Below are 27,658 nucleotides of genomic sequence, written 5' to 3' on the forward strand. Positions count from 1 at the left end.
ATCTACACTTAGTAAAACTAATTCATTATTTTTTCGTTTTTTTTAATAATTTTAGATTAACTAGTAATCAGTTCGTAGTTTCGTACCCGCTAGGATTATTATCCAATTGAAATCTAGATACGTTAGCGCAATTCAATTGCTGACTAAGTGACTTGTAGGCGTTTATAAGAACATGACACAATAAACGATTCATCTGTATAAATCAAATTGTTTGTACGCGCATAACTTCCAAACGATTGTACCAAATTGGATATGATTATATTATTCTTAATCGTGCACTGATTGTATATTATAAGACAATTGAAAAACTTTCCAGATTTGTATTAATATTGAGTGATAAAACTAGTTTAGTTTAGAATAAGCGTGGAGTTACGCTAGGATCAATATTAGGTGCACTGCTTTTCATTATCTATATAGTTGGTATTATTAACATTTAAGGTTGTTTTACAGTTAAAAACAATTCACATATTCATTGAAATATAAAATATATTACTTACGACGTCATCTTTGCTGTCGCACTCACAGAAGATGTTGGAGATGCTAGGCGGGTGGCTGTCTAACGCTCTCACTAGCTCCACGCCGATGCCTTGCTGAAACAGATAACAAAATCTATTAAAATTTGTTTATAATACCAACAAAATAATCATACATACGTTATTTTTAGGGATAGTAAGAATTTAAATGGTTTGAGATAGCTCGATATTAAGTAGAAATAAACAGTAGACAATTGTGTTACATAAACCATTTTTCAACTACATAAGTATGAATATAATAATGTATCTTTTATTTAAGTACGATAATCTGTCTATCCTCATCATCTTCCTTTATTTAAAATCCACGAATTAAAAAAATAAAAATGTTGTGTGGTTTTATGAAACCACGGTAAAAGTGAAACTTAGGCACAAAATTATCGTATTTGTACGATAATTATCGTACGGTTCGACCGTCACGCGACATGCGCTACACAGACCAAAAAGTTTGAGACGATGCAGATGTAATAAAAGTTTCACTTTAATAAAAAGTTTGCAAAGGGGAAGGTCAGCCACCTTATGTTAAGTGGTTACAATTTATGACAGCCTTAGCCTAATACAAATGAATTTTGAGTAGGCCAATATTTATTTCAAATTCAGTACCTTTTATTCACAAAAACTAGTTACATAAATAAAGTATACAATACTAGGCGAGTATCAAAAACAAAAAGTACGCTTAAAACCTTACAACACCATTAAAAAAGCTACTTAGTAACGGAAACAATCCAAAAGATAAAAAAGTCTATTATTATCATAGATAAGGCAACAGACTAAATATATTTACATGGGAACTGTCAAAGTGACATTATGAATACATTGAACTCAAATGTCAAGGTCAAATTTTAAATGTCATTTGTTTGTGTCGAGCTTTTTATGTTTATAGTTTTCTCCCAAATATAGAAATAATTTTACATTTAGTATTGATGTTCATCAGACATCATGTTTCATCGTTTTATTATTTACTAGCTTTCCGCCCGCGGCTTCGCCCTCTTTGTCTAAAACATAATAAATTATATACTTCCTCTTGAAACCTTCCTCTTGAATCACTCTATCTATTAAAAAAACCGCATCAAAATCCGTTGCGTAGTTTTATAGATTTACGCATACATAGGGACATAGGGACAGAGAAAGCGACTTTGTTTTATACTATGTAGTGATTTATTTAAATTTATTCTTCTAATTTTATACATCGGAATGTTTATGGATGATGCGAATTCCCTCAAAAACGGCTGTATCGATTTTGTTGAATTTTAATTTGATGATAGATTAAACAACGGCTATTCTCTTATTTTCGTCGCAAAAAGGAAACTTAACGATATTGTAATAGAAGGTGGGAGGTAGGCTTGTTATAAACATTATAATATTATTAAAATTCAAGTACCTAAACGAATCCTCGGACAAAAAACTAGTATCGCTTATAAGTAGGTATTGCAACTTGTTAACAATGATGACTCATTATGACCTTTGACTTCAACTAATAGATCTAATATTCGACAAGACGAGCGTGCTGCATAAATAGATTTTAAATTTATTCACTCTACACTTCACCACTGCCCTACTTACAACTATAAAAAAGCAGTGATTCAATCGCACAAAAATAAAAGCTACAATAAATGAAGATACAATTTTTATATCTTCTCTAATCTCTTCATCGATCTCAAGAAACCAAAAATTTCGAGGACATGTGACATCTGCACTTGGCCAGCGTGGTACGGAGTATTTACATCAACGAACATAGAGCTAGAGCATACTTTCGTGACCTTTAGTGTAAACGAAAACTCGTATTCAGTGTTGTTCAGTATTAGAACATTGCTTAGAATTTTTTCGAACGCACTAAGAACAACGAAAGAATGCTCTACGCCTGTTTACACTAAAATTTGACATAGTGGGGTTAGAATGAGCATTCGCTCGTTTGATGTAACTGACCTGTACTCTCATAGGATGTATATAGGCTGATGTATGTCATATATAGCAACAAGATACGACTCTACTTATCTTATAAGAACTTGGCTTGCATCCAGACTACAAAATTAATCTTCAGATATCGTTTTCTTGTATTTGATATGAATGGTTCATTGATAATCTGCAAATACCTAGTTTCACAACTTCTGAATATGTTGAATGTTCTATTTAACTTATAGTTAATATGCCAGTTACTGACTTTATCAGCCAGGCGTAGAATTGGCCCTGAATACTAATAATATAAATTTTGTGGACGTAATATTTCTGGTAATATGCTCTAAATTCATCAAAATCTGTTCAACCATCCCATTTAATAAGAAAAAGAATAAAATAAAAGGGGGGTGTGCCGAGCACACGTGTCAGAAGTGAAACTTCTTTGGCAAAATTCAAAGATACCAAAATCGTCGCCTTACTCCATGACGTGACGGTATTTCCATGGCGCAGCCATAAAATTTTACTCTCAACGTACCTAAAGAAGTTTCACTTCGCATTGTCGTAGCAAAATATAAAAACAAGTAAATCTCCAAAACGTACGAAACCCACTACAAATATGACTCACGTTTTAACATTTCAATGTAAAATGAAGAGCCAAATTAGGTTCATACATTGTAACGACGACATAATAAATGATTCAAGCCTAGCTCGCGACCGTGACACAACAATGATGTAATGTCATGTCACAGATAATGTAATTAAACTGGCACTTTGTATTCTGTGAATAAATATGAAAACAATGTGTTCTATGTTAAACTACATTTATTTTGAATTTGAAATCGGTGCTTAGTGAATTAACTGACGCAATCATATTTATTATTTATCATGACTATTATATGCAACGTCGATACTCTTCCTTTGCGGATCTAATATCTTACGAAGCAGTATCTTCACTATTTTCAATAACTAAACAGTATCTACGTGTATACCAACCCGTCCGATTAGGGCCCTTCTGGCCTCCTCCACTCAAGCGACAGCCCAAGCCGAGGTTCGTGGTCCCCGTCAAGGGGGGACGCCCTTGTGCATGTCGCTACCAGGGTGAACCTTCAGTTCACCCCCGCGTCTGCTTTAAAATGTAGAAGCCCTTCTGGCCAACAGCCGATAACAGCCGATTTGTCGTGTGTATCACTCTCAAAGTGCAGTAGAACGCAGTAGGTATGGTAAAGGTAAAATTTATACATATTATAATCATAGAATAATATAAATTGTTATTTGAATGTTACAGTAATAACAACAAAACAACAAACTACGCAACTCGTTTATTATATCTTCAGTAGTTATCGCAAATTCGTTTCACTATTTATCGCTTATAAATTCATCTTCATTTTATTGTTATTGTATAGTTGAGTTCTCCAGTTGAATGCACGTCAGATTAAATTACGTACAAGAGTTGACACAAAACATGGTTTACATAATTTTGTTGACAGATTTGTTCATTCTGTTTATACAATCTTTAGCATATATCTAACGAACTCTACCTCTAACGAACATTTATTTATTCAATAATTCTTAGTTTAAAAGCGGAATAGAGAAGATTTGTGATCTTATTTTGTGATTATATGCCAATTATAATTAAGGTTCTAATCCGTTGGTATAACAATGACTTTTGTTTGACTAATTATAATAAATCAAAACCACAACAGACACAATCATATGATAACAAAAAATGTGTGCGTGTACTAGTGTACACACGTAAGAAGTGAAACTTCTTTATGACCTTATTTTTCAAAAAAATAATTTACTACATATGTATATGCAACTTTACAGAAATACGTCGAATCACGCATGTTAGGGATAAGAAAAAGATGGGGCGTAACGGAAAAATGTTACGCGTAACGAAAAAATGTTAACTAAATTTTTTTCCAACCCCGATAAAGAAGTTTCACTTCAATAATCGAGTCCTTTATTTGTGTACAGTATTTGTTTATATTGAGTGATCTGTAAATTCTTAGATTGACTTTGGCGAAATAAGTTACCTACCTAGTGCAATTTTTTATTATTGATACTTCGTAAGTGTCAGTATTACAGACTTTACATGTAACATAAGGAATATAGTACAAAAAATTTAAACAAATAGCTTAAAGAATCGTGCAAAAGGATTTACAACTAGACAGTTTGATAAATGACTTGCTATTTACTTCATAGGTTATAGTAAAACTTTTTAATTCAGAAAAGTTTGTGAAAAAACTATCCGTATTGGGATAGAAATTTATAACTAGTTACGAAACTTTATAAAGCAGCCATGAAAAATAGCAGAACGATAAGAAAAACTCCTGAAAAACTTGAAGATAAGTTATCTATACTACTATATATTTATATTTTATTTACTACTAGCGACCCGCCCCGGCTTCGCACGGGTGCAATGCTGATACTAAATACAATACAGAAAAACTGTGAACGTTGTATATAAAAACATAGCGGCCCGCTTCGGCTTCGCACGGGTATAAAATAGATATAGCCGGGTGGCCGGCCGGTACCGCCGCAAACGCTACGTCCCGCAATTGCACGCCTCATAAGCGAAGCGTTGAGGTGGGTACTACTGTCACTTCGCGCAAAACATCTGATTTTTCAAACTTAAAATGTCTTTATGTATCATACATTGCACTTGTAAGATAATACATACACACACATATTATGAAAAAACACTATTTTTAACATTCATGATATTTTTGATGTCATTTTTGTTATTTAAACTAGTTAAAAAACAGTTTAAAAAAGTTCTGTCTTGGACGTCCGTGTGTCTGTATGTGCGGATCCTTTTTCTTGTTAACACGATAGCGACCGAAATACTTTACTAATCGAGTCTTTTTTTTCTCTTACGCTTGAGTATGCTCAGGAATAGAACCCTTTCATTTTTCAGGGTCTGATTCGATGTGGTTTAATTGTTATTAAATAAACAAAAATAATAATTATTAAATAATTATTAAAAAAAATTATGAGGCGTGCACTTTTGGATTTTCCAAACTATTTTTAAATCTGTAATATCTTCGAAAATATTCACTTAAATCATACGGTGTAAAGGGCCATATAGATCTATATTAAATGAACAATGTATTCAAGGTATTTAATTGGTTAAGGATTAATGCTGTATTGGTTAAAATCGCATCGAAAATTAGCCATTATTTGTCGTAAAAAGTAAATGACAAAAAAAAGTTATTGTGGGTTAGCCTTAGGAGATAGACATATACCATCGCGGACTTTTCTGTAGACCTTTTCAATGTGTATAATACTTAGTACATTATTTTGATAAAACTCGTAGGGTTCAGCCTGCGTTTTCAAAAAAATGTAATTTTTTACGACATCACATTAGAAACCTCAAAAATAACAGTACTTCTCCACTATTTAATGGATGTTATTATACATATAAACCTTCCTCTTGAATCACTCTATCTATAAAAAAAACCGCATCAAAATCCGTTGCGTAGTTTCAAAGATTTAAGCGTACCAAGGGCCATAGGGACATAGGGACAGGGAAAGCGACTTTGTTTTATACTATGTAGTGATAGCTTTCCACCCGCAGCTTCGCCCGCGCAGTCAAAGAAAAACCCGCATAGTTCCCGTTCCCGTGGGATTTCCGGGATAAAACCTATCCTATTTCCCGGGGTAAAAAGTAGCCTATGTCCTTTCTCGGGTATCAAAATATCTCTTTACCAAATTTCATGCAAATTGGTTCAGTAGTTAAGGCATGATTGAGTAACAGACAGACAGACAGAGTTACTTTCGCATTTATAATATTAGTATGGATTTATTTAACAGTTTTATGTACCATTACAAATTTTACAATCATATAATATTAAAAGAAAAAGAAACATTCACAGCACATAAGGCAACCTTATCGCTTATCAGCGATCTCTTCCAGGCTGCAAATAAAATACATATTATATGAAAAATAAGAGAGGATATAATACATACTATTATTTTGAAGGAAAAGCTAAATCAGAGAAATGTTTATTTAAAAGAGTTTTAAAGGAACTTTTCGAGGAAGCTCGTCTTACAGCTATAGGCAAAGAATTCCAAAGTCTGATAGCGGTTATTACAAAGGATTTACCAAGGAAACTAGTGTGGTGAGGAGGAAAGCTAAGGAGAAGGTTATCAGCGGAACGAAGAGTATAAACACCTGAATCTAGGAAATTAAATTGTTTTTTTTTTTAAATAGGAGGGAGCATTGGGATCAAAGAGGATGGAAAATAACAACTTCAACGCATTTGCATATATATTCTGGGTCTTCAGTTAAGGCGTTACCCGGCAATTTCGACTATGTTCAATCTCTATAAAGTCTGGTACAACATAAAGCACAATACCGAAAAAAATATATAAAATAGGATGGTCTTTGATCTTTAATTGCTCACGAGGAATTTTTTCCAAACTTAATAGATTTCTAGAAAAAAAATGTGCCGTGGTCATCGATTTTTCCGCAAATACTCTATAAACGTCGTAACCTGCTGACTTAGAGCTCTGAAAATTTTATGTTTAATAAATTATCAGTTACACAACAGTATCTGACGAGGATTTAGTATTTGCGTGAAAAAGTAACAAACATCCTCACAAACTTGCGCATTTATAATATTAGTAGGATTAACAACTAACGAGCTTCATGGTCAAAGCTTATAAAAGTGACTTAACATTTTGTCAGTTTTCAAAGGAATATAAAGCATCAAATCCATCAAGTACCGGCCAATGTACGGTCAACAAAAACGACATTCATCATAGTTTCCACAGGTTGAACTGGTGTACTGCCAACAACCTCAGGGTTGTCACACATATAATAAATTTAACATAATTTATAAAGGATAATTCTACCTACTCTATGATTGAAAGAAAATTTACTTGAAAATATTTTATTCCACATGGTTGTTTTGTACAATATTTATTTCACATGATTTGTTATTATCTACGTTAAATACATTCTAAAATAGATAATACTAGCTTTCCGCCCGCGGCTTCGCCCGCATTTTGAAAGAAAAACCCGCATAGTTCCCGTTCCCGTGGGATTTCCGGGATGAAACCTATCCTATGTGTTAATCCAAGTTACCCTCTATATGTGTGCTAAATTTCATTGTAATTGTGCGTGAAAGACTAACAAATACATACACACACACATCCTCACAAACTTTCGCATTTATAATATTAGTAGGATCTATCTCTATTAATTTCCATACAATTCACTTGTCTACCTTTAGCTAAAAATATATTAAACATTTTTTTAATATTTTTCTATTAGACCTGAAATTTTAATCTTAATTTAATCTCAACCTGCACACAGTGAAGCAAGAAATAGAACTAAACAGCAAGAAATATCAAGGCAGATTGGGACACCATATAAATAAATTAGCTGCTGAACTGAAGGGAGGGGGCACTGTGAGATTTTCTCGCCTGAAGAGAAATAGCATACCCGATCTTGCGATAAGATTCGCAGACAAATGATGAGCTTTGCGTCACTGGACGCAAATCTTAGTGTATAAACATATTTACAGATGAAAATCAGAGACCATATTAGATTATTGTTTACATAAACAGATGGCTAAGTTGCAGTATAGAAAAAAAAAAAAAAAAAAAAAAAAGAAAAATTAGACCTGAAAAGGTGACAACCCTATTCATAGTGTTAACTAAAAAAACTGGCAAACCGCCATTTAAAAACTGGGCAGAGCAATTTGAATTGCTATCAAGGACTCAGTTTGTTTTTCGAGTGTCGATATTAAGTTTTCAGCTTGTATTTATTATTTAAATAGATATTAGAAGCCAGCTGTTGTTTTTCCAAAAGGGTTGTTAATCACCACTTAATATAGTTCATACGAATTTGTATACAAAGTCGCTTCGCGTTGTCTGTCTGTCCCTATGTATAAAGGAGGAAGATTTCGGTTTATAATTTGTTAAAAGTCATAAACTAAGCGAGCGAAGCCGCGAGCGGTAAGATAGATTCGTCTCTAAATTGTAATTAAAAATTCTCTTGAGGCTATATTTGTATGAGGATGCATAATTTTATAATATAACTAGCGGTCCGCCCCGGCTTCGCCCGTGGTACATATGAAAAATAGATGTTGGCCGATTCTCAGACTTACCCGATATGCACAGAAAATTTCATGAGAATCGGTCCACCCGTTTCGGAGGAGTATGCAGACTAACATTGTGACACGAGAATTTTATATACCTATAAGAAGTATTTTCAAAACGATAGAAGAAACAATTCACACAGACTCGCTAATTTGAAAAGCTTTAAGAAATTATTTATTTAAAAGGTCCAAAATAATATCTATTGTAATGTAGATTATAATCGTAATTTTTATTGAATTGATAAAGTTTTAAATTTATTAGTGTATAAAAGTCGATAGAAAAATTTTGGTTCATATCACTATCAAAGCAATGTTCAATATCAATGATTATTTTTCCGACCCAAATATCGACCAATAGAATTGCACCATTCGACGTCACGTGGTACAACCTACATGGTATTATACTGATAATTTTTTGAAAATTTTCTCTGGTCGTTGACGACAAACTGACAGGTTCAATTCAATTGTGAAATTATTGGCCGACATTTGGGACGGAAAAATAATCTCCCGAATACCACACGAGCTTCAAAATTATCTGGCATTTCCCTCAAGGTTCCCTGCAAACAAATAAAGTCGTCAAGTTTTTCAGGAAAAATCACTCGCGCTTCGCGCTCGTGATTTTTTAACCTTGACTAAAAACTTGACTCCTCCATTTGTTTCCAACGAACCTATCGGAAAATACCCGATAATTTTGAAGCTCTTGTGGTATTATAAGTGAATGTTCCAACTTTGTCATATTCTTAACTACTTAACAAGTTGGCAACTTACCAAACAACTTAAGGCTTTTTGCAATATCAAGTTTTTTTAAGACATTATAAGGCTACTATACTATAAGAACTTGGCAGACTTTTCAGTAATGTCAGTTTTTTAAACCTACAACATATAGTTATATCGTTTAACATTTTTGTTTGTTTGCTATAATCTTTGTAGTAAACAAAGTGGTGTAGTTTAATTTTAGAAAGAAACCACAAACTGTGGAAAGTCATGGTGGATATTTCTCGTACGATTCACGATTCACGATTCACGTATTCACGATTCGAATTTATTCTAAACTAGCGGTCCGCCCCGGCTTCGCCCGTGGTACATGTTTACGTTTTCTCTACATAAGAACCATCCTCGTACTTCAAGGAATATAATAAAAAAAGAATTATCGAAATCGGTTCAGCCGTTCTCGAGTTATGCGCTTACCAACACATTTTGCGATTCATTTTTATATATAAGAAGATTTCTCTGTAATTCTTATTGCATTTTACGTAGATGTCAGCGTAAAATTGTAAACACCGTTACAATCCGATTACCATCTCGAAAAGTAATGCAATAAATTGCAAGAAAATGTTACACACAATTTTTCGACGTTTTAAAATCTCGCGGTTTATATATTATTATCTACTAGTTAACCGCCCGCGGCTTCGCCCGCTTTGTCTAAAACCTAATAAATTATAATATACTAAAACCTTCCTCTTAGATCACTCTATCTATTTAAAAAAAACCGCATCAAAATCCGTTCCGTTGTTTTAAAGATTTTAGCATACAAAGGGACATAGGGACAGAGAAAGCGACATTGTTTTATACTAAGTAGTGATTATCTAAGCTCTAACGAGTAACGATTTATATACAATCTTACAGCGACACAATATGCTATTGCTACCCATTTAGAACACACATTGCGCTTTATTTGTGTAAATAGTAAATACGTAGGTTAACTCAGAATTCGTGTTAAAAAATTCCTAGTCTTTACCAATCCTCGATTACTAAGAACTAGCAACGAACGCAATTGATTAAAATATTCAATTTGCATTTTTAGCACACTTTTATTAGAGTCAACTGTATGTTTGTATGTAACATGTAGAAACACTAGCCTGTTTTTTATTATTTATTTAACCGTAGTGTAGGTAAACATCTCTGCAGTGTATTCTGTTTATAGCAGCTAACCACTCTCAGGACAAACCCGTATTCAGAACCACAAGAACTCGTCATTTATTCTTGCTTTATGCCTGACTGCCATACTCAAAACAGCGTACTGTCTATGCTGAGAAATGCAGCATTCGAAATTCGAATACTCTAATTACCACCAATAGAACGCAATTCCAAATTCGAATATTCTACCACCAATAGAACGCAATTCCAAATTCGAATATTCTACCACCAATAGCACGCAATTCCAAATTCGAATATTCTACCACCAATAGAACGCAATTCCAAATTTAAATAGCATTTTTCTCCATTGCAGCGGCCATTACAAGATGTTGACACTTCCTGTGCATGATACGCAATTCTATATCTAAAGTAACCTAAGACTTGTCGCAATGCATGTAACTGGTCCGGTTGAAGGATTGATCATATTATATAAATACTAGCTTTGCACCCGCGGCTTCGCCCGCGTTTTCAAAGAAAAACCCGCATAGTTCCCGTTCCCATGGGATTTCCGCAATAAAACCTATCCTAAGAACCTATCCTATAAGTTAATCCAAGTTACCCTCAATATGGGTGCTGAATTTCATTGTAATCTGTTCAGTAGTATTTACGTGAAAGAGTGACAAACATACGCATAAATCATCGAATCATCGTGGCATCAATTTCACTTGAACATGCGGGCGAAGCCGCGGGCAGAAAATTTATATAATTACTAGCTGCGCTTCGCGGTTGCATCCGCGTGGCTCTGCTCTTGTTGGTCTTAGCGAATGATATACATATAGCCTATAGCTTTCCTCTTGGCTCGCTAAATGGGCAACCTAACACCGAAAGAATTTTTCAAATCGGAGTAGTACCTGAAATTAGCGTGTTCAAACAAACAAACTCCTCAGTTTTATAATATTAGTATAGATTTAAATATTGTGAATAATTATACACATGTTATTAATCTATCAATCTGCCCGTGACCACCCCATCACTCTTACATTGAAATAATTAATATATCAAGTTCTTGTCATGTTCATAAAAAAAAAAAACTCCCACGAACAAATCAATCCATCAAACTATATTTATTATCTGTATCTGTAGATATAAAACCTCTTTCCCATAGAGAACACGAATCAGAATCGCGTTCTAAATTTAAATCTCCCGCCAATCGACCTACATTCCCGCGCAAACGTTTCCTACGTTTTGACGGCTTTGTTTTTAATTCAATGGATGGAAATTCTTATTATTTATTGTTTATGTTGTGGTTATTTTTAGTAAAGTTATTTTATGTTTTTTTTTATTTGTGTAATGATATTATGTATAAGTAAAAACTAAAAAGGTATAGATAGGTTACCAACATAACATTCAATTTTCAAAAACGGACACACGATTAGACGTGAGATGGCATGATTTAAATCGGGAGTAAAAATTGTGGCTAATTATCAACATTTGCCAAATGTGGCATCTTTTTTATTTAAGTACTTACAATGCTATGCCCTTTAGTTTGTATATAATATATATTATATTATATATATATATTAAGATATACAAATATTATTTGTAATTAGGCCATAACTAAGATGCTACACCAGTAAGATATAATATAATATAGCAACAGGAAGTATGTTGTAACTTGTAATAGAATTACATATCGATAAGTATGAAAAATAATTATATTTATTTAAATGTGGCAACTTGTATGTTTGAATGGAATTACAAAAATCTCTGATAAGTGAAAAAAATAAATAAATAAAAAACTAAATAAATAAAATAAATCTGTAAATCCGTCCGTAAAATGGGGTCAAAATCGAGAAAACGAGTCAGATGTACATACAATTTGTATGTTACGTATGATACAAACATACAGGTGTAGGGTGTAGCTAATAAAATTGTGTAAAACCACTCTCAAATAAACTTCGATTGGCAGACACACACACACAAGCCTCTTGTTTAAAAGATTTAAAAATAAACAGCGCAATACCGCTTCTATAAACGTTATTTTCCGTACACAAAATCATTGCACTTGCAAAAGACTACATACATAATCTCCGAGTGATATGTACTATAAATAGGCCGCTGACACATCTTGTAAATGGCTGATGACGTCACGTATGACGTATGATGACGCGCCATATAAATAAAGTTGCCCGCAGCTTCAGGCCGCGCGGTCTAAATAAATTTTCGTAGTATCCCCTTTTTTCAAGTGTGTGGGGAAATCTGTGTGGAAATCTTGTCTAAGATGCCCACGGAGATCGAGGAAGGCGTGGTTAAGTCGGAACCGTACTTTTGTCCCCTATTTTATCCCCTTGGGGGAAGAATTTATTAGAATGCTTTTTTAGCGGATGCCTATATCATAGTGGCCATCTGCAAATTTCAGCCCGATCGATCTAGTAGTTTGGGCTGTGCGTTGATAGAACCTGTGCGTTTTATATAATATTAGGTACTCGCTTTTCGCTTATAAATCATATAATAAAACCTTCCTCAGGAACCACTCTACCTATTAAAAAAACCTCATCAAAATCTATTAGGTAGTTTTAAAGATTTAAGCATACATAGGTACGGACAGATAGCGTCATCGACTGTGTTTTATACTATGTTGTGAAGATTTCGCAAACCATGTGTAGCCCGGATAAACATGTGCCAAACTATAGGCCGATCAACTTGTGCCAAAATAAGATAACCTTCGCGGCTTTTATTATGCAAAATAGTATTTGTATATGCGAGTAGTATTAGGAAGAGGATGAATCTTTGCTAGAATTATGAACAGAAGAGGACGTTCGTTTGAACGCGCTAATCTCAGGAACTATACTGGTCCGATTTGAAAAATTCTTTCGGTGTTAGATTGCCCATTTATCGAGAATGGCTATAGGTTATATATCATCACGCTAAGACCAACAAGAGCGGAGAACAGCTAGTAGATATAATCATACACTTAGATATTATGAAATATATATATAATTATCTAAATAGAGTCGTATTATGATCAAAGATATAAATTGGCTTAGTAACAAAACACAATCGTTTGGCAATCAGACAAATTGTCGCTCATGTGAGTGTCTAGCTGTCTCAAATATTTTCCGGTGATTGCTTTAGTTTTTCAATAGGTATTGAGTTTTCACAATCTAGACATACTTAATCAAAACTTAAAAACAAATAGGTACTTTAGAGATCGAAAGCTGCATATAAATATAATATCTACAGTCCAAAATTAATAATGCGCATGTAAATCTTCGCTAATTGTCGTATTTCCAAAATGTATTTCATTTGACTAAACAAATTTTACTAAATTATGCACGAAGAAAATTCATTTAACCACTCTATATACATAATTAACGTCTTCGGACGCTCCGGGAATATGACAGTTACCGAATTATGACGAAGATTTCTATGCGCATTATCACTTTGGAGCAGGCATGGGCGTTGAATCAACGGACTAGTTAAATTAAACGTCTATGTACACTCAACGATTCGACTAGTCCATCGCTCATCAACGGACTAGTTAAATTCAACGACTAAACAAAAGAGTCGAAACGCTCGTCAACGCGTCCGCGACGCGGACGGTTAACTCTTCGACGTGGCCGTATAATAGTCTACCGTAGACGGCTAAACGACTCGTCGTAGACGGCTCGTCAGTCGACACGTTTGTATCAACTACCTAGTTGATAGTTCAATATTTTTACCGTTAATTCCGTTTGACTTTTAATGAGATTACTATGATCAATGCTCGAAATATTGAAAAAAAAGGAGATTAATTTGTATTAATTTGATATTATTGAATTGTCTTAAAAATCCAAGATATTTTTTTTATTCAGTTAATTTATTACATATCATAAGGATTACCTACCTATAATAATATATTGAATAATGTTAAAATATCGACTATAACTAACGACTTAAAATGACAAGTTAAAACATAAACAAAAACTTGGTAATAGATAGGTGATAAATATATAATTGTTAAAAAACAGCTCTGACTTTTTCTTTACTAGAGACAACCCTGACATTGAATTCTTTGAAAATCTATAATTCGTTATAACTTCGTGGTAAGAATGTGGAATTTTACATGTAGAGTGTAGACCTCAGTTCAAGGTAACGAACGTTCGATTACCAATACCGTCGCGCGTCGGTCAACCGTGTCAATTCGTTTCAGTTTACACATCGACTAGTCGAAGATTTTAACTAGTTGATCGACTAGTTGATGAACGACATTTAACGGTCTAGTCTCGTTGATGAAAAATGCGTCGACGACCCATTCCTACTTTGGAGTACTGTACATGGTATTTGATACTTCAGATATTATAAATTAGTAACTCGTAATTAGAACAAACTTATAGAGATGAATAGTTTTTTTTGGTAGTCCAGTTATCAACGAAGGCAAAATCACATTACACTACAACCAACAGTGGCAGGCATGGTAAAACCGCGGGTCACAGCTAGCTACAATAATATATTCAAAGCTTTTTTTTGAACTCCTGCTTATTAGTGAAGCATTATAGCTTTCGTCCTTTATAAAGGTAAATTTTCAATCAAATCAAAAGCTACGAAGACTTATACTGGAAAAATATTTCAAAGAAGAAAATGATTTACGTGGAATATATAAAAGTTATAGAAGTTCATAAGAATTGCCAATTAAATAACAGTTGTTATGGCGATAGGTAAATTGAGAAAATCGAGAAAATATCTTGTCAAATAAGTAGCGTTTAAATTCCTTAAAAATACGTTAATTTCTATTTCTAATAGTGCTTATCGAAGCTACTTATAAAATAAAATGCTATGTTAATATGTTATTATCTAATGAGAGTAAAACAGACCGACAGACATAAATGTAATAACATATAAACTCAAATTAGGTATATAAACCGTTTAAGTGCTTCAATAACTATAATCAAAATAAACCATAAACTATCCCTCTATCAAATTTCACCCAGAACACATCAGCCAGTTTTTTCTCAAAGAATTCTTAACTCAAACAAACATATATTTATTCAATTAGACTTCTTCTAGAAGCAGTTTTGAATCGTCATAACATATTTTTAACATTTACCACCGATTCGGAAAGCAGTATCTAAGTATATGGAGATGAACCGGCAAGAAACTTACTTTAATCTATTTAATAATTATAATGTTACATCTATTTAATACTCTTTGATATGTAAATCTCGGTCATAAAGATCTTTAAACACATCCGTTCCCTCCCGTGACCTCTTTATTGCAAAAACGAGTAATTAATTGGATCTTATTACAAGGCAATTGGGATTAATTTCGCGTGACTAATAATATTAAGAAGCCATATGGTATTATGTAGTCGATGTATGTTTTATTAATTGTATTAGGACATCCTTTTATTATATTACGATAGAATATATACTCTATTTATATAAAAGACTAGCTGCGCTCCGCGGTTTCACCCGCGTGGCTCCGCTCCTGTTGGTCTTAGCGTGATGATATATTATAGCCTATAAGCCTTCCTCGATAAGTGGACTATAACACCGAAAGAATTTATCAAATCGGACCAGTAGTTCCTGAGATTAGCGCGTTCAAACAAACAAACAAACAAACTCTTCACCTTTATAAAATTAGTATTGATAGGCGTGTTAATTAATTACACCACTATATTTAAAATTGTACGTCAAGAGAAAATAAACGAATTTTAAAGATATTTAGTTCGGTATCTAGATGGTTTTAGTCGCTTGGAATTTTGGAAATTTTTTATGTTAAAAATGTTAAAAACTTCAACATCTATAAAGAACAAAATTCAGCCTCGATACACCTTGCATTGCATCACTCCATAGTATAAAACAAAGTCGCTTTCTCTGTCCCTATGTCCCTATATGTATGCTTAAATCTTTAAAACTACGCAACGGATTTTGATGCGGTTTTTTTAATAGATAGAGTGATTCAAGAGGAAGGTTTTAGTATATAACTTATTATGTTTTAGACAAAGCGGGCGAAGCCGCGGGCGGAAAGCTAGTATAATTATATACGTATAACTGAAATGTTTTTAAAGTAACTGAAACTCTCACTCACGATTCCAGTCTGTCTTGTCCAAATTGATCCGTCTATTTTGATGGTTAACAAACAGAATCATGAAGCTAATAAACTGATAAAAAATTCAGCACGTGTTTTAATACATTTGTATGTCAATACATAAGTGTTATGAACGTGACATAGACGTGTTTCAATCAATCAATCAATCGATAGGCAAATCAATTATTAACATGGGAAATATTAATTGACACTAGCTAGGAATGTATTATGCACTATTAAACACTGCAAAGTTTTTATACAGCATTTTATCTTTAAAAAAAAGACGGGCACTCCGGGAGTGCCGGCAGAAGTGAAAACTTGATTATTAACGTTGAGCATGTTTGATATTTTGGAATGGTATCCGTCATAGGGCGCGTTCCCACCGTGTCGTGACGACAGATAATCGTGTAGTTTTAAGTGTCGTGGCTTATATGTTTAAATGGAGGTGTTCACATTTAGAACGACACAATTTACTGTCGTCTACGACAGTTTTTGCAGTGACGACACTTTGTCGTGACAGTGGGAACGGCAAACACGACAGTCGTAAAACGATAAAAAATCGTGGACGGCAACTCTATGACGTCCATTGAACTCAGGAGAGTAAACGCACTAGTAATCACCAAGCGAACGCAGAGGCGACTAGATTTGTAGCTTGCTGATGATGTGTAAACGACAAAGCGACTGCCAGGAAACGATAAAATGTCGTCGCGATCCAATGGGAACAGCTAGATACGACAGTCGCTAAACGATAAAAAATATTGACGACAAACAATCGTTATAATGGGAACAGGTAGAGACGACAGTCGTCGAACGATAAATTAGTCGTTACGACATAGTGGGAACGCGCCCTTACGCTTTTTCGATCAGGTCACGTGTCCTGACGCGAGTTTAAGATTTTATACCCATTACAGAAAAAGTGCTCAACGCCGCTAAAGAAGTTTTCACTTCAAAAAATAAATCTATTCCTCTCTTTTAGTTTTTTGACCGCCTCCTTTAGAGATATGAAGCTACTACTAGCAAACATAACTCGAAATATACTTTGATCGCTTTTACTATTTATTTACAAAGGTTTGGCCGCTTATGAAGTGATAAAAAGGCGAATTTAAATTGAATTTTACGTTCAACTATTACATTAAGAGATTAACAGGTGGCTTTGCTTTTAGTTTCTGTTTCTAACTAATTAGTTTTAACGTAAAAGGTCCGCTTATGCTTTGCAGAATTTGCACATTTTCTTTTCCCCCAACTTCTTTCTTTGGTCAATTCATTTTTTATTTGAAGTTGTAGTTTCTGACTTTTTCAGGAGAACATAATTATTAATCCAAATTATATTCGCATGGCCATCATTCGACACTGAATCTACCTATTTATAAACCTCCCTAATATAACCCAGTTTACTCTAAATCCCAATAACAACATCTTTAGACTAAATCTTAATCTAAACTCTATCCAAAACTCTATCTCAAACAAAATATCATTGTTTCCCTACTATCAAATAAACAATCAACTCACCTCCTCCACCGATTTCTTCGAGAACTCGTTCATGGACACGATCCATTGCTGCACAAGTTCATTCACAATAACCAGATCATTATATAACCACGTCAACAGCTCGTTCACCCATTGAACGCTCGCCGCGTCCGCGCCCGTGCACGTCGGCACTATGACGCTCTGATGCTTCTTGAGAGACAACTGCTCTGGTCCAGGGGACATCCGACCTAATCTTTTCTTGTTCGGCGGAGTCGCGGGGATAAAGCCACTCGGCTTCGACGGCTTAAACGCCCCGGTCTTTATCTTTGCGCTTGTCGCCAACACGCTATCAGCACTGCTGATTATCTCGTTCGCCGTCTTCTTCGTTTCGTCACTACCTTTCTTTTCCACCTTCTCCTCTACTTTCCTCGCCCCGAACTTGCCGTACGCCCATTTCGCGATCCCCAGCAACACTATCGAGAATACTATCCAAATGAATACGAGCATCACTAGGTTATCCATCGCTGTGTCCATATAGTCGAAACTACATATGAGGTCGTCGACGGCTTCTGCAAGGTCAGCCATAGTTTTCCATGGTGTTTCCCACCATGCGGCGTGTTCACCCGCCGACGGTCTCCCCGATACTGACTTGGAGCCCAACATTTTTTCACTATTTTTGAATGTTCTATTTTCGAATCCAGCTGTGCGTCTCGCTCGCTTCTCTTTCGTGCGTTCTAAAACTGCATCACAGTCGGTTTAATTTAATCTGTACGTTTCTGAACGCATCGCACAGATAAATAATTCGTTCGTTCGTATTTATTGGCGGTTTCCGAGTGTTCAAATCGTTGACATTTTGCAGGGGACTGTAACAAAGGAGATAGTGGTTAAATTTTGTATTTCTAGTAATGGTGGGTTGGGAAATATTTTACGAAACGGTTTCTATTGAATGGGACGCGTGACTTATCGCAATAAAAACTTTACAGTTCGTAAAACGTTGCGGAACATTCTTGTATTCAGAAAAATAAATCACAGCTCAATGAAACATAAACATTGTTGCGTTGCGTTGTACTGCAGTATGACAACTTTCGTGCGGCATTATAAGTTATAATAACTGAAAGGTATGGGAATCGAAATAATATACGATATACTTAACATATTTTTATTATGCTAAATGTGTATCAATGCCCACTAACCGCAAAACTGTATAATATTCAATACCTATTATAGTAGGTAATCTATAATAGGTAACGTAATAATGTGGTAATGGTAATAACAACTTTTTACTGTTAAATCTGCATCAAGACTTAGTATTTATTAAGGTATTTATTAACCTAGACGAGTCCGGGACGACTAGCTATTTTTTTTTTTGTGGTGTCTCTCAATGTTAGCCAGAAGGGCTTCTACATTTTAACGCGGACGCGGGGGTGATTTGAAGGTTCACCCTGGTAGCGACATGCACAAGGGCGTCCCCCCTTGACGGGGACCACGAACCTCGGCTTGAGCTGTCGCTTGAGTGGAGGAGGCCAGAAGGGCCCTAATCGGACGGGACGATTAGCTAGTTATTATATTTAAATATTGAATAAATTTAAAAAACCTAACAGTGATTACTGATAACTATCATTAAGTACTTACATTATAAGTAGGTATGTATTAATTATTATACAATACGTAACCAATTTCAAAAATTTTAACCGAAAATGATAAAAAAATTGTGCGATTAAACCCTTCTAACGATTAAACCTTTATTTTCATACACTATAATAAATAATAATCAAAAACATACAATAGATAAGACAAATAACAAAATAAAACATATAATTGGACATTACCTCACTCCTGACTCAGTGACCTCAACGTCTGACCTCAGACATGTTAATGATAAACCACTTTGGACGAATTCATATTAAAAATATTATTAATAATATCTTAATTATCATTTGAAACATTTAAAAAAATGGATGGAGGTCTGTTTGGGAAAAATAATTAAGAGATTTCACTACATATTATAAAACAAAGTCGCTTTTTCTGTTCCTATGACCCTATATGTATGCTTAAAAAAAGTACGCAACGGATTTTGATGCGGTTTTTTTTAATAGATGATTCAAGAAGAAGGTTTTCGTATATAATTTATTAGGTTTTAGACAAGCGGGCGAAGCCGCGGGCGGAAAGCAAGCAATATGTATTATAATTGTATTATGTCATTGCATCTACCATAGAAAAGAGACATAAAATAATACACACATACAAATAAAACGTCTTTTATGAGAGTCGTAAAAATCCTGCAGTAGTTACTTTAGTACTATTTTAACTGCTATAGAAAATGTGGTCAACAAAAGACTATAATATTTTATTGCAAAATAAACATATATTATTATCATATAAAGACAGGTCCAGGGTTCGAATCCTTCTTACTACGTGCTACTACAATATTATAAATGCGAAAGTTTGTGAGGATGTGTGTGTGTGTTTGTTACTCTTTCACGCAAATACTACTGAACCGATTACAATGAAATTTAGCACACATATAGAGGGTAACTTGCATAACACATAGGATAGATTTTATCCCGGAAATCCGCGGGAACGGGAACTATGCAGGTTTTTCTTTTAAAACGCGGGCGAAGCCTCAGGCGGAAAGCTATTATAGCAAATAAATTTAAAAACAAATGACATAATTTTCTTACACAATAAAACCTGCAAATTTTTCAAAGCACAACAATTCACCACTGAGCCACTGCTCATCTGCTATACCTACGCTACTGCTGCCATACGATCTCTGTATTCAAGCATGACAATCCTTTAGTACAAGGTCAGGTCAGTCATGCCGTGACGGCCATCTTTATGCCTATCCTAGAACATGACCTAGTGTCTAGACTCCATTGTATATTGTTTACTCCTTGCGTAGAGATAAAACAAACTTTCATTGTTTACTCCTTATTAGCAGGAGGTTCTCAAACTTTTTTTTTTTAGAGATTTTCCAACAAAGGATACAGTCTATATTATTTTACATAGCTTACAATTGAATAATAATGTAATGACGATTCGAAAGTGCTACTATTAGTAGTCTAATTGAATAAATGAATGTTTGAGTTGAGTTGAGTTGAGTTGAATACAATATGGTCTACTGCACCTTCAATAACAGGAAAATACAACATTACATTAAATTAAATTCAATATAACTTTTTAGAAAGTAGTCCAAAAAACATTTTGCCTATCTTAGAACAAGACCTAGTGTCTTGATTTTATTGTTAACTCCTTGTGGGCAAGAGGTCCTCAAACTCTTCTGAAAGTAGCCCACGAAAGTCAAAATGACTAATCCATACTAATATTATAAATGCGAAAGTAACTCTGTCTGTCTGTCTCTTACTCAATCACGCCTTAACTACTGAACCAATTTGCATGAAATTTGGTATAGAGATATTTTGATACCCGAGAAAGGGCATAGGATAGGTTTTATCCCGGAAATCCTACGGGAACGGGATTTTCTTTGAAAACGCGGGCGAAGCCGCGGGCGGAAAGCTAGTTTATAATAACGTAACAATATTTTGTAAAAAAAACATACGAACTGATAGCGATGTTTAAATATAATATGATGCCTTTTCGTAGTAAACTGTTATTTTTCTTGTGTATTTTTTTGTTTATGTGTTTGATTTCTACTGCGAATAAATTCTTATTCTATTCTATTCTAAATATATAATAAGAAATTTTCAATTAAATTATAAATAATCGTATCATCTAAAAAATATTGTACAAAATTGCACAATCCAACAAATGATTGTATTTCATAAATAAAAAGAATCACATGAACATTAAACTCTGTAGTATAGGTAGGTAGGTAGGTACCATTTGATGTCCTTGGTAAAACCACATATTTCCTGAAGTAAATGATACAGTTATTAAATTATGATATACATATCAAACACTTCATAATCTTCTATATAGAAGATATATATATAGGTATATAAAACTCAAAGGTGACTGATAGTGATCTATCAACGCACAGCCCAAACCGCTGGACGTATCGGGCTGAAATTTGGCATGCAGGTAGATGTCATAACGTAGGCGTCCCCTAAGAAAGGATTTTAGAAAATTCATCCCCTAAAGGGGTAAAATAGGGGATAGAAGTTTGTATGAAACTTTTTATTCCTTGGATGTATTTGCATGAAATTTAGCACACATATAGAGGGTAACTTGGATAAACACATAGCATAGGTTTTATCCCGGAAATCCCACGGGAACGGGAACTATGCGGGTTTTTCTTTGAGAACGCGGGCGAAGCCGCGGGCGGAAAGCTAGTATTTAATAATATATTTGCACTTTCTAGAAACTTATTAAAAAAAAAATTATGTAACTACTTTCAATACACTTTTCGTTCTCGCAGGATTTCGTGAATCGTGATAAAGATCACAAACGAAAATTTGGAAATTCAAACGGCAAATGCTGCAACGCACAAGCTATGTGAAGAAAACAATCTTACCAATGTAGCACTAATCATTCATTGTCTTTTTAGGTGTATAATAAAATTTAAAATTATTTATGGAGTTTCTTGCCGATTCTTCTCCATATCCATAGATACTGCTTTCCTAATCGGTGGTAAATGTTAAAAATATGTTATGACGATTCAATTATATGTTAATTATTATGTTATGACGAATAAATGCTTGAGTTTGGGTTAAAAAAAAATGAATTTTTCAATGTTTCGAAAAATAATTGTTAAGCGTAATAAATAATAATATCATGTTAATTTAATTAACCGTTTTTTACATTAAAATTCACTCGTTATCGCATAACCAACCTCGATGATGTCACTAGCAAGTAGCAAGGTCATTAACTACTGCTTCGAAACATGGTGTTTTTTATTTTGTTAACCGACTGTAAAAAATGCGGTTTTCAATACGTAACGTATTTTTCTGGGAGATTAGGCGTTGTACTGTTTTCTTATTGTGGATTTTTTAGTACCGAAGTAATTATACATGCTCAGTAAAGCGTGGTAAAGCTCGTTATACATATATACTAGCTGTGCTCCGCGGTTTTACCCGCAGTGCTCCGCTCCTGTTAGTCTTAGCGAGATGATTACCTATAGCTTTCCTCGATAAATCGACTATCTAACACCGAAATATTTTTTTCAAATCGGACCAGTAGTTCCCGAGATTAGCGCGTCCAAACAAACAAACTCTTCAGCTTTATAATATTACTAAGTAGGTATATATATTCTATATCTGTCTTTTTATGTATGTACGCTGTTACGACTAAACCATAAAGCACAGTCCCATAATAAATAGTGCCTAGATTCGAATTCCGTGAAACTATTTGAAGACAAAATCAATTTCGAAATAAAAGTCCGAATATATAAAACACTCAAAAAGAATACCGTTCGCATTCCATCTCTCTTTTTATCACAAAAACCGGTAAGTATAAAAAATTAAAATAAGACATAGCACACCGCAACTTGCGACTATGTAGGTACGCTAATTAAATCATTCGACGATACAAGAATCACTCGAATAATTTATACACTCGGCTAAAGTAGGTAATTAAAATCGTCTACACTACAGAATGCTTGAGATATTTTCATTTCAAACTGTTTTTAAAATATACTATTACTAATGTGTGTCTAAATTTTTTGCAAGTGCTTTAGGTGTAATTTAGAAATATTAAATATATGTTTCAAAACCAATTTTATCACCGATATACTGCATATTATCAAATTAATACTATGGTATATTATACCCATGTACGCATTGAATTAATAAACGTTAAATTTTCTGTAAACAGAATGAAGTCAATGATGAATTATGCTTAAATAACAAAAAAAAAAACATTTTTTTAATAACATTATTATGGCTAAAAGAATAGTGTTGTCAGCCACTTAGAAATAACAAACCCCTAATATCTTAATGGTGTGTCTGCTCTCATGTCATTAACCTCTTGGGGTACATAAAGACGTAAACGTTTTAGCTCATTTCCTGGTAGTAATTTGTTTATAAACACTTGTAAAAGCCAATTATGAAAATGTATTTAATTTGATAAGTCATAATATTATAGTGTTTCTTTCATAATATATTTTATGGGGCAGATACATTAATCGTCTGCTTTATTGATCGATTTTTCTTTACAGGCAACTAGAATCAACTGTATGACCTACTATATCAAAACTATTTACTCACTACATCTTAGTACAATATCCATGCAAAGCAAGAATACAGAATCATAAAACACTTACCACTAACAAACAAATATCACTAAATAATATTCCAATTCAAAGCAAAAAAAAATGAAATAAAATAATACAAATTTATATCGATTTAAACCAACCTCAACACACACACAACCACTCGCTCGGACATCCGCGCCAAGACTGATTAAATTGTGCAAAAAAGAAACATTTATAAACAAACACGATTTACAACTTATTTAATTGGCAATAAGGGCTATTTTCGGATGCCGTAGGTGTGAGGCCGTGTTAATGCAAACATTGTAAAATGTTGCCAGAATTGTTTTTATTGAAGTACATAATGTTTTTGAATTCTGCTTTTTGTTGTGAATGAAAAAATATTTTTTATGGTAGTTTATAAATGCAAGGACACAATTTATGTTGGCCTCATTGTATGTATGAATGTGAAAAAGTGAAAGTCCATGTATTTCAACATTCCATCCTATCTTTTACTCTTTAAACTTATAGTAGTCTCATAAATTAAATCCAAAAAAATCTTACAACCCGAGGAAAAAAATGTTGGAATTCAAAATTTAAAACAATTTTTTTACAGGGCAGATACCTATTTCACATCATATTTTTGAAGCGAAACTTCTTTAGGAGCTTGAGAGTTAAATTTCAAGATCGCCTCATGACAATACCGTCACGTCATGGAGCAAGGCTACGATTTTGGTATGGCTGAATTTTGCCAAAGAACTTTCACCTCTGACACGTGTGCTTAGCATACACGCTATTTTATCATTTTAAATCTTTCCCCTTTGTAAATTAATTGAAAATTATTACAATGTAAATTCGTTAACAAATAATTTTTATTTAAGTTCCTCAATCACGCAGAAACGGCTGATCAATTTTCAATGAAAAATACAAACATAGTTTTTGTAACATCAATGAATACTACTGATTCACCAATTAGCAAATTCCAAGAACATTGTAATACTAAAAAATATGTCCTTGTATGTAATAATGAATGATTCTCAAAAACTAGATTTCTTTACACATTATATTAGAGTTACGCTAAATATGCATAATTTGCCTCATTGATTGCTTGTACGCGATTTAATCATCACTTTATATTTTTTTACACGCTTTATATTAGCTTCACCTGTATGTTTGTTTGTTTGTAACCGACTTCTTTGGGCGCGATTTTGACCCACTTTAAACGGCCAGATTTCGTTCAAACTTTGTAGATTTATTAGACTACAAGCCCGCATAGGACAAAAATATGGGTCAAATGAACCACCATGGGACATATCTAGAACGATAGCAGAGCAAAAAATAATAAGATTCATCACTATGCCGTCACTTGTAAGCTGTCCAACTGAGTGCAGATGAGAATTGAAAAGTACAGGTAGACTCGGTAAATTTTGGTCATATATTTTTGTACGGCATTCTTAACCATCGATAGATCCATTAAAAATAATAAGAAACCGCTCAGTGCCGTACAAAAATGTGGGTCCACCAAGTCGGAATTTTTATTTAATTTCCGAGAGTTACCGGGGGTAAATTTGGTCATTTGACCATGTACGGCATCTGTGTCATACTATTGCTATACTGCTTTTAATCCATTATTCCGCAACGCCGTACAAAAATCATGAGGACAAGGGGAAAAAATCGAGAGTTGTAATCCCCTCTCTTTCCCCACTCCAGGGGGTCATTTGACACAACACGAAATAAATTTATTTTTAAAGTATTTTATGCATAGATAATATTTTTTCATGTGCCGTACATTTTCGTTGGTTCAAAGGGGAAAAATCTGAAAAAGAAAAAATCCATATAACGAAATATTTGCTTTATATTTTTATAATAAAATATAAATATACATTAATATTAAGAAGCTCGAGGTGGTTAATTATCACCTTGGAAAGTCGGAGTCAGGTGGAATGGACTCCGTTAAATTGATGAACTAATAAAAAAGCTATGAACGAAAAGATGTGAATTATATGCAATCAGTCCATGAATACAGGTAAAGTCACAAGCAAATGCTAGTAATATATACATATTTAAAATGTACAAGTAAAGCGCTTTCAAATGATACCAAACACTGCATATTTATTTTAACTTTATTTTTTTACTCTGTATGTTTTGTCCGCTAGAGGGCGCCACATTAGATTTTGTGAAACCCCATATAGCCTTTAGCTAGCTGGTCGTTGGTTATCCAGTGAACAATTCAGACGCCTCTAATGATATGTCATTTGTCGAATTCTGATAAGTAGTTTAGAAGTTACGAGGGAATAGATGAACATACATACATGACCTGTAAACAACCATAACCCTCCTTTTGCTTTGCCGTAGTTGGGTAAAAATATGTTAATGCCGTACTGTATCAAATGGCCATAAAGCACTCTTAAAATTGTAGCTTTCGTCGCTTTCATCAGCCTAAAAGATGTGGTCTGCACAAAAATGTACGGCATCGTTTTTTCCTAATTTATCTATGTTAATACTATTTAAAACTAGGGTTGTAACGGAGGCCTACTTAGCGGAGGCGGAGGCGGATGCGGAGGTGAAGAGGTTCGCCTCCGCGGATGCGGAGGTTAACGGAGGCGGAGGCGGAGGTGAAATTTGTTGGGAAAATATAAATAAATTTATGATTAATAGAGTCAGCAACATTTATTTATATTATACACTAGGCGGTCCGCCCCGGCTTCGCCCGTGGTACATGTTTACGTTTTCTCTACATAAGAACCATCCTCGTACTTCAAGGAATATAATAAAAAAAGAATTATCGAAATCGGTTCAGCCGTTCTCGAGTTATGCGCTTACCAACACATTTTGCGATTCATTTTTATATATAAAAGAATATATAATGTGTACAATTGTACATACATGTTCATGATTCATCTTAGTAATCAAAATTGACAAGAGGCAAATTATATTTTACGAACAAAAGCTTTGCGGCTTTTTCGCCTTCTAAGCGGTGTTAAAGACGATGTCTGTTGTAATTTTACTTTTTCACGTTGTTCTTCTAATTTACAAAGCTCTTCAAATTGTTCTTTATGTATAGATTTTAAATGCCCTTTCAGTGATGTTGTTGTCCGGCCTTTTCTTGAATAATTGTTCCCGCAACTTTTGCATTTTGCATAATTATCGTCTACTTCTACAAAGTACTGCCTAATTTCACTAGTTTTCGGCTTCATCGCGTTATTTAAATAACAATAACTAATAATTACGCACAAAATTACATAAAACAATCACGGTTCAATTGCAACTACGCGGTACCGAACGATTTGACAAGTTGACTCCAGTTATTCATTCACTCACACTCCCACCACCCGCTTGGACGTGTTCCCGCGGCTTAAGCAAACTCTCGATTTCACTTGAAAACACGCAGCCGAGCGGCCGCGTCGCCTAACGTCGCTCCTTGCGCGTTGTTTGTGATCGTAAATGAACTTCCGATATGACTCCGCATAAATTTTGCGGAGGCGGATGCGGAGGCGGAGGTTAAATTCTTTGCGGAAGTTCCGCAGTAACGGAGGCGGAGGCGGAGTTCCGTTACAACCCTATTTAAAACAACGGATAAA

The 27,658-nt window shown here is 34.2% G+C and overlaps 1 protein-coding gene across 7 annotated transcripts in view; it reads right to left on the reverse strand.

Moving 5' to 3' along the window:
* The window catches only part of LOC149476653 (uncharacterized), a 75,232-nt gene that overhangs the window by 19,505 nt on the left and 28,069 nt on the right, over window positions 1-27,658 (reverse strand). For 5 of the 7 annotated variants that reach the window (XR_016317793.1, XM_089711685.1, XM_089711684.1 and 2 more), the window contains exons 2-3: window positions 17,972-18,792; window positions 498-590 (exon numbers count right to left, since the gene is read on the reverse strand). Coding sequence is in view for 6 of the 7 variants with exons in the window: in XM_089711685.1 (XP_089567811.1) it covers window positions 498-590; window positions 17,972-18,592 (714 nt within the window). In the remaining variant the exon portion in view is untranslated. Of the gene's footprint in view, window positions 1-497; window positions 591-17,971; window positions 18,793-24,152; window positions 24,301-27,658 lie in introns of those variants that run through there. The other 2 variants (XM_089711681.1, XM_089711682.1) reach the window with 2 other exon arrangements.

Source organism: Colias philodice, chromosome 27 (genome assembly GCF_061535455.1).
Source record: "Colias philodice isolate Cphi_HAF_F1 chromosome 27, ilColPhil1 Martin Lab GWU primary, whole genome shotgun sequence".
Classification (NCBI taxonomy): Eukaryota; Metazoa; Arthropoda; class Insecta; order Lepidoptera; family Pieridae; genus Colias; species Colias philodice.